Source organism: Trematomus bernacchii, unplaced genomic scaffold, assembly GCF_902827165.1.
Source record: "Trematomus bernacchii unplaced genomic scaffold, fTreBer1.1, whole genome shotgun sequence".
NCBI lineage: Eukaryota > Metazoa > Chordata > Actinopteri > Perciformes > Nototheniidae > Trematomus > Trematomus bernacchii.
Window position 1 is genome coordinate 5,399,328 of NW_022987705.1, and position 8,879 is coordinate 5,408,206.

The 8,879-nt window shown below is 38.5% G+C and overlaps 1 protein-coding gene across 2 annotated transcripts in view; it reads right to left on the bottom strand.

Moving 5' to 3' along the window:
- Positions 1 to 6,288, bottom strand: part of klhl13 (kelch-like family member 13) — a 36,401-nt gene extending 30,113 nt beyond the window's left edge. The window contains exons 1-2 of one of the 2 annotated variants that reach the window (XM_034140138.1): positions 6,211 to 6,288; positions 4,606 to 4,677 (exon numbers count right to left, since the gene is read on the bottom strand). In XM_034140138.1, the coding sequence (XP_033996029.1) occupies positions 4,606 to 4,658 (53 nt within the window). In that variant the 5' untranslated portion in view covers positions 4,659 to 4,677; positions 6,211 to 6,288. Of the gene's footprint in view, positions 1 to 911; positions 1,010 to 4,605; positions 4,678 to 6,210 lie in introns of those variants that run through there. The other variant, XM_034140137.1, reaches the window with a different exon arrangement.
- Positions 6,289 to 8,879: the final 2,591 nt, after the last annotated feature.

Here is an 8,879-nt window from a genome sequence, read left to right on the forward strand (position 1 = left end):
CTTAATACAAAGTGACACAATGTAGTGCTTCAAGTTTAGGGTCATGTATGGTAAATGTACATATTGTGCACTTTTAGAGTTAGCCCTTCTGCAGATGTCACCTGCTACACTGAGGTTAGAGGATGTATTTATCTTGCTGTCAATGCTGTGATGCAGCAATGTTTAAAATAAACATTTGTGTAAAACTGCCAAAATTAAGCCCTTAAGCTTTTAAGCAAAGCTGCGTGATAACTGCATGAATCCAATTGCGTACAAATCCATCCAAGTAAGCCTCGTTAGCCTATGGAATTGCCTTCAGGCTATCAGCTAGCCTAGCTTGCCATGAAAACTGTTTTCCTTTTTTTTCCTATTTCAAGATGTTGGTTGTTACTCTCATTAGGCCCTATCCATGTCACATGAAGTCAAACAAGACACTTGTCCATTCCAGCAGAGCTCAGGAAAAAGGGGTAAAGAGCGATGATGGCGAGAGGCTGCGAGAGGCACTTCCATTCTACCCTTCCCCCCCCTCCTGAACAGTAGCAGATGACAATAGCTTCAAAACCAGGGCACGCCAGACATCCTGACAAAGGCAGGCTCCTCCCAAGCTGCTGAGTCCCCGTTCCCAAATAAACATAGCCACAGGGAGAGAGCAAGAGTCGGGGATGTGGCGCTTGCCATGCCATGTCCAGACTAGCGGCAACATGAGTCCTGCTGCCCAAGAGCAAAGCATTCTGCCAGCGAACCATAAAATGCATGCTGGACAAGGAACAGCTCCTGACACACTACGAGGCTTAATCACATTCTGCCTAATTACAACTGCAACAAATAATACATTTTGTTATTTCTAAGTAAAATAAATCAAAAACAAAATCTATCCCTATACGAATGACATCAAAAAGGTACAACGAGTATACCATTTGTCTCTTACTCACATGTAGGCAGGCGAAAGGGGTGAGGACCTGGATGTCTTAAGAACTGGCACTGGGAATTTCCAGCTGACAGGAGAACCGCTTTTCCATTTTAACGGCATGTTGTTGTCACCAGAATGGTGCTAGAGCAATACCAACAGCAAAGACCATTTCCATGAAAAGGTTTCCAATGCAGTCTTCCATCCCACTCTGCCCACACCATTTAAGGGGGAGGGAGAGCAGCAGCAGCAGCTACAGAAATACACTGGTACAGGCAGTGCAGGCTACAGTCAGGGTTGTGACTCTACCAGCAGCACCGAGAAGCCAATAGATTGCATCCACCACGACTGCTTGCCCTGCTGCATTTACGGTTGTCTCATGGTAGGAGGGGGGAGAAGCCCAGCCTTCCCATCAGCCTTTCAGGGCTGTAAGCAGACCAGCGGCTGAGCAACAGTGCCACCTTGTTAAAGGAGATGTGATTACAGTTCTGGACGTGCTTTGAAAAGATGACGTGGAGTACAAGGAAGAAAACTATGTTTATACAATTTAATTACTTTGAACCAAATAAAGTTACTATCTTCTTAAATTAAAATTCCCTCATTGAAATTAAATACAAATTTACAAAATATGAAAAGTCTTAAACTATCCAATGATGCTTTTTATCCTTTGCGTTTACAAAAACAATGGGGGCACAGTAGAAAATAAAAGGCCAAATATTTGTATTATTTTTTCGCCATATGTCATGACACTATAGAATTTTCAAGACCTGAAGTGACGAATGCGAATTATCTGATATTTCTGAAAAGATACTCGCCGAAAAAACCTAATATGAGAACCAGAAAAGTAGAAAAATTAATATCTCATTGAAAACAGAAGTCGTCATGCCTGTCGTCTTACCCCACTTTTAAGAAATCAATTAGATCTGTTGGATTATTTTGCAAGAAATTGAGGAACAGCATCTGTTGAAGTTAATTTGAAGTCAAATGTAACTATCTAAATGCCCCTTTGTAACCACCATCTAAGAGATTCATACAAATTGTACCTAAATCATCAAGGGAGCAAAGCAAATACACTCCTACTGGCAAGTAACAAATACATGAGTCCACTGACTACAGAAGAAATGGCCCCTCAGAAACAGGGAACACAATCACTATGAAGATTCTCAAGTATAAAAAAAACAGCATTGAATTGTAACAGCAGCCATAATTTGAAATGGGACAGTAAAACATTTTCTAAAAAACATTCACAATAAAGTATAAGTGTTGAATTTTAATTATCCAGATAATCGTGAATATCCTCGCATGACCTTATTTAGAAAATGTGTCAAACAAGCTATCAAAGTAGAGTGGAAAAGAGAGTCTGGAAAAATACAGGAATTATCATGCAAGAACAGAGCCAAACAATGTCCCTATTTGTCTTCTGTGTGCTCCTTATTTATGCAGCCAAACCTTGTGATTAATGACCACCTCATTTAAGACTGTGTGATAATTTGTCACAAAGAAAGAAAAGGGAGGATGCGTCCTATTTGAGAAGCAATAAACTAATATTTGTTTTTTAGCTAAATGTTAAAGGTAGGGTAGGTAAGTTTGAGAAACCGGCTCGAGATCGCTAGAATTTGAAAATACACAACCGGAGAACATCTGCCACTTCCTTATAGAGCCCCTCCTCCAACACACACGAACGTGCACATGACCAATGAGGGCACGAGATAAGTTTGTGCACAGATGGAAGGCTGACAGGCAGGTAGGCCATCCAGTTATTTTAGCCGGGCCGGCTAAAATGATTGGTCGTACTTTTTACAGTACTACGGCTTCCACAGATGACATTTTTTTATGGATTTTTTTGTCAAAGCACTTAAGATATTCATTGCTATCGGGATGTTAAGAGCATTCCATGGAATATAACAAAAAGTGTATCTCGAGCCGGTTTCTCAAACTTACCTACCTCACCTTTAAGTAGAGAAATTACAGTATGTTTTAAGCATATTTGATGATCGTCACGATTACATTGTTAATCGCAATTAATTTCGGTCAGGATATTCATGACATGCAACAAGGATTTTCTTATGCCTAGTCCACAAAATTAAAATTATATTTTTCATGTTTTAGATCTATTTCAAAGTGTGAATCACTATTATATTGTTGAGACTGTAAGTGGGGAAGATGGCACAGTCTAGTTATAATGGAAAAAAGGCTTCATGGGAGGTTTTGAGGGGGAAGCATCCACCTGCAGCTCCATCCTCATAACAATCTTCATTACACCTTAAGGCTTTCCACTATTGTCCCTCCCAGCTAACACTATAAATGGCAGAATGACCTTGCCTCCACTGCAAGGGCAGCCGTCATTTGGTCTCTTCTGTCAAAGCCCGAGAGCTCAGAGCTCCACCTGTCATCCTCAGTTATACTATTATTACTCTCCTCACAAAAACGCAACTCCCTTGAAAAGATAATATCACTGCAATATTCCCAACAATCAGTGTTATGATGCTCATTTTTAAGCCATGTACTATGTACCCCTGTTTCTAGAAAACTTAAAATGTTTGATACAACTCAATAAATAATGAAAACACAGAGGGAGAACTGATGCCATGATTGTTGCCTCTTTCAATAAACTCAACAGTTAATGATCATATCTGTTATTTTTTTTCCATAACTGCTCATCCAGTTGGTGTAGTTTCTCATCCACCTCCACACAGTCACAATTATGTTCATGTGTTAAAGGAAAATCGTTTGCCAACAGATAGTAGCAAATACACAAAAAACTCTCACGCAATCTACCCGTATAGCAACACTCGGGTCTTAATCCAAGAGGAATCAGTATATGGAATCATTTGATAGGATGTTTTTAAAGAAATAAAAAACATATAATCCATAAAAGCAAGTTCATAATGTCATCTGCTCTGCTCTATTATTTACACTCAGTTTTCAAGCAGACTATGCATCACCTGCCTGCTGTCATTGATGTCAAAAGAAACTGATCATTTGGAACAATTACAACACAGTCGATTATTATTGCAAAGTAATTACCACAAAAACGGAGTAAAACGTGTGATTCTACTAATTAAAGAACAGAGGTTGCGTAACTGAACCAAGTTTCTGTATCTTCTCCATGTGTCTTAGTTTCAGCTATACTGATATTCCTCTCCAGCAAACTCAAGAGAAGCCGGGCCAAATGTGTCGGCTGAGGACATGTTTTAGAAGTCATAGCTTTAATCTTAACTTTGCATTATTTGCTGATATACTGTTTGAAGTTGTGATCAACCACAGTTGTCGTTATATTCAATTTCAACTTCCACATCTGGTCAGTGACAAAACTGTGAGAGAGTACAACAGCTGGCAAATTGTGATAAATTAGCAACACCATGTCCAGGCCATTCAGGCATGGAAAACTGCCAAAGGTGAATTAATGTAGCATAAACAAAGTAATGTCTTTTAAATCATGTGTGACACTTTAGTAAGACTTCTCAATCCTTGTCCCAGGTAATTGATGCCAGGCCTACTTCTTTTCTTTCTTACAATCTAATCACGGATTACCCGATTAACACGTCCAATTACAGGCAGAAGACATTTTCCTGACTGACAACAGCACTGATAACTCAGGTAATGTCATTTTGCCTAGTTAAAAGTTAGTTAATACCATAGACTGTATATATAAAGGTTAATACACATACTCACAATTGTAAGAAGAAATAAAACGGAATGAGACATTTGCACATTACCTGTCGTGTAGTCCGATGGGCATCGTCTCCCCTCTGTGCACAGGGTGCTCCATACCCTTGCCAAAACCACACCTAAAAAATAACATGGTACTATCAACAAATATTACATTTTACACAAGAAAAACAAGCCAAGTAGTAATGGTTTGATTAGCAACAACAAGTCTTACAACTGCACTATATCAGAGTTTAATTTTGTCCGCACACATACAATGTTTTGCCTAATTAGACAAATATAACAATTTCCGTAACTAAGACACCTTTGCAATGCAGTAAGTCATGCATGCCAGTTTAATAAATTGTGTCTCACATCTCCAAAACAAACAGAGAACACATGTATTATTGTACTACAGATCAACAGTTAGACTTTCTTACAATTTCACACAGTTTTAAATATGTAATAACATCTAGAAGCAAATTCCCAACTGAAATGAACAAGTGAATAGAAAAGCCCAACATGACAGTTCAAAAGTGTCAGAAAAGGTTTAATAACAGCGCACGACTTCAGTAAATATCAGAACTTTCCAGCATGTTAATCCTAAAAGCAAACATTTGTGTTTGACATACTTTAGCTCCCAACAGCCTGTGCTCATATTACTTCCTCAAAATAATATATTTGCATTAATGTTCATTTTGGATGTAAAATGTCCTACATGCATTGATGAAAGGGGGCATGGGCGTTACTTGATCCCCAACCCCAGCTGAAATGTGACAGTTGCATCATATTCCTAACTTGTTGCTTTACACAGAACTAGGCTAATTGAAGCTATAAATATCTGCCTTGTGTGTGTGTTACTTGGCAGAACAATGTCCCGGGTAATTCAGCTGACATGATGTACTAAATAAAGGGAGTACTTGGATGTTTTAAAATAATTGCCACTGGTAAACTCTATTACTATTTGGGAAAAAAGTTTCCGTAACCGCGTGGTTCCTGTTGATATGAACACGTTAAAGTGACATGTTTGTAGTGACACTGAACAGATGGAGTTGATAGTTTGCTTCTGCTAAGTGCTGTGCGTGCGCTGAGCTCAGGCATGAAGACGGTGAGGTTAGTCCTTTAAAAGCCAAGCGTGAAACATGTAGACAGAAACTATGGAGGTAGCCGACTTCCTTGCTAGCAAACACTTTAGGCTGTTAAAAATGCTATTGTTTATTTAGCCACGCTAAACGTATACATTGTCACAAGAGGCAAAGCTGTCAGACTGAAGCTGTGCTAGTTTCCTGGCCATGTTTCTTTAGCCAAGTCCTAACATCTCCAGTTGGAACAGGCTAATGCTAACTAGCCAAGCTAACCCTCAAACATGACCATTGGCTAGCTTGAAACAACGTTAGACCAAGACAAGCGACTACATAGCTGTTAAGTAAGTAGCTCTCCGTCCGATATCTTTTATAGCTTCATTACTGACAGAAAACACGTAAAACACCGGGGTCTTTACATGAGTTAGTTTGGTTAGTTATTAGTTAGTGTGGTTGCTTGGTTTGCCATCATATGTCTGTGACTACCTGTCAAACTGATATTTGTTGAGCTTAATATACTACATTTGCTTTTTTAACCACCCTATGTATCTTGAATACACTCTGTAAACTTTCAAATAACATATTCCATACCTTCAACGCCGAGACAACGTTAACTAGCGTCCTTGTTTTCCTCCAAGCCCTCAAATCCACTTATACCCTGGCCTGTAGCCTCCTTCCTTGTTTTATCCAATGCAGTCATTGCTTACTAGGAGAGCCGGAGCATCCTAACTTCCCATTGGTGGAAGAGTATGGCAATCTTTTCTCATTGGCTCAAAACTTCCGTTACTAAATAAAGTGTTTCCAAAGAGGAGTCGTCTTTCTGTGAGGCATTTGTACCCTGTAACAAATATATGTGTTGCTTTGTTCGACTAATTAGGGTACTATAGATATTGTTTTCTTCGAAACACCCAGCAGTATACACAAGGATAGTGATAGGCACCCTGTTACAAGTATGAAGTGACAGCCTGAAATATCTTTATTTATTATTTTACAAATTACTGCAACAACACACACGGTGACTCTAATGAAGAGCCCCAAGTGCCCTGCTGTATGTGGTCATTTTCACAAAAGAAGTAGGACTTTTTTGAGGTTATTATCAGGGAGATAAGAGGGATTTAAATGCAGCCTGCAGTCCTTGATTACGGTATGTTTGTACAGTGTCTGCACCAGGCACGTGCACACATAGACATCAAAGTGGGCTTGAGCCCCTGCCCTTTTTCTTCCTCCAGAGAAAGTGCCCTTTTTCCCCCCTTTTTTAAAAATTAAAATAAATGAATATATATCTACTGCTGTTTGCGCACAGTTTCCCTTTCCAAAAATATATTGATTGAATACAAAATAAAAATATCAGGTTGGGAGATTAGACTAAAGTTCTGATGTTTTTGATTGTTGGCTGCTCATTTAATAACTATTAATTGTACTAGTTTGTTGTCTGCTCTTGTGCGTAGTGAATACTAAAGAAGACCATTGTCTCTGTGTCAGCTGATTATTTTGTAGAATTCTGTTGAGTATTAAACAATTACGTGAGTGTGAGGGTATTAAAATAAATTGGTCAGTAAGTCAGAGATGTGCAACTATATTTAACTTTTTGTTTGAAATTTTTTTTTATAAATGGTTATGGGAAGTGCCCTTTTTCTCACTTGAGCACCTGCCCCCCAAAATGTCTGTGCACGTCCCTGGTCTGCACTGTATACACAGATTATATTTATATATACATAGTCTTTTTTGTCTGTCTCTTAAAATATAGTTCACATTTTCATTAATAGCATAACCTTAATTGTGTAATGAATACAATTAGAAAGCTGTATTAGAAAACCTCCTATGTAGTGAATTGTGCATCGGTCAAGGACAAAGCCTTCTGCTCAAAAAGCAATCTTGTGATGCAAAACACATTCAGAGTTTGGGGTTTATTTCGTTTTTGTTTTTTGCCATGCATATTTATTCCACGCTTGATTATAAAAATGCACACAGTCTACAATATTACCAAAACAAATGAATGCAATTCATTAAAATGCAATGAGGCTTTTTCATTAATGACACCGCCACCTTTTTACCACTCCAATAATTAATTAGGAACAAATCAGTATTAATCAACTGATGCATTGGTTTGCAACAAAGAGCGCTTTGGAACAAACGTCAAGTACAATTGCAATTGTAATTTAGCTGTACTGTTGGCTGCTCAGCAGTTCTTAGTGCTTGCCTATGTTTGACTCAATAGGACCCACAGCTGCTAATTTATGTGCATGTTTTACCAAACAATTCACACCTTATGAGTGGGCTGACTGTTAAAGAAGCTGATAAACAGTACCATGTAATAACATTTTCTAGTAATATCAACATTTATAAATATAAATACATTTCCCACACATATTGCAGAATCAATTTATTCTGTATCATTTTCAAATAAATGCAATGTTTTGATTCTCACTGTGAATGGCTCTGTGTTACTAGTGTACCAGGAGCTGTATAATATTATCAGCAGTATACAGCTTTGCCGTGTTGGTGTTATACGTTTTGATTTGCATGGAGAGCGACAGTAGCTCAGTCCATAGGGACCAAGTCCCTCAGGGTTCAAGTACCAAAACAGACCATTTACAGAGGGACTGGTACCCAGCAATATTCTACTCTGCTTCCACATACTGCTCCCTGACCCTGGGCAGTGTGTATAGTAGCTGCCCGCATCCTTATACGAGGATGAGTTAAATGCAGACCCTCAATTTCACGGTGGTTTGTACATATGTGACGATAAAAAATGGATTCAATTTGAATCGTCGATTTCTATTTTTTCCAAGAAATGGATCCTGCTAGTGAAGGAGGCTGTGTTTGAACTGTGAAATAAATATGTATGCATGACCACTGCAAGATCCAAGATGAGGAAGACCCACAACATTTCATCGGCAGGTTTCTGAGGTATAGAGCGGGATAAAAGCGGATTATGGAAGGTTTGATCATGAATACATATTAATGAATAGATAGATGGATAAATGAAGATGGATTAGATAGATAGATAGATAGATAGATAGATAGATAGATAGATAGATAGATAGATAGATAGATAGATAGATAGATAGATTTTTTTGCGTTTTTTATTTTCAAATATAGTGATTGGCATATTTGCCAATAGGCTCGTGTTCTGTGTGCAATCTTATAATAAAAATCTCCTTTCTTCATACCCAGCATCCCATGTCACATGACAGCCCATCCCTGTTTTTTTTTCCCATTTTCCTGCTTGCTTTTCCTCAAATAATCCAGTAGTGGGC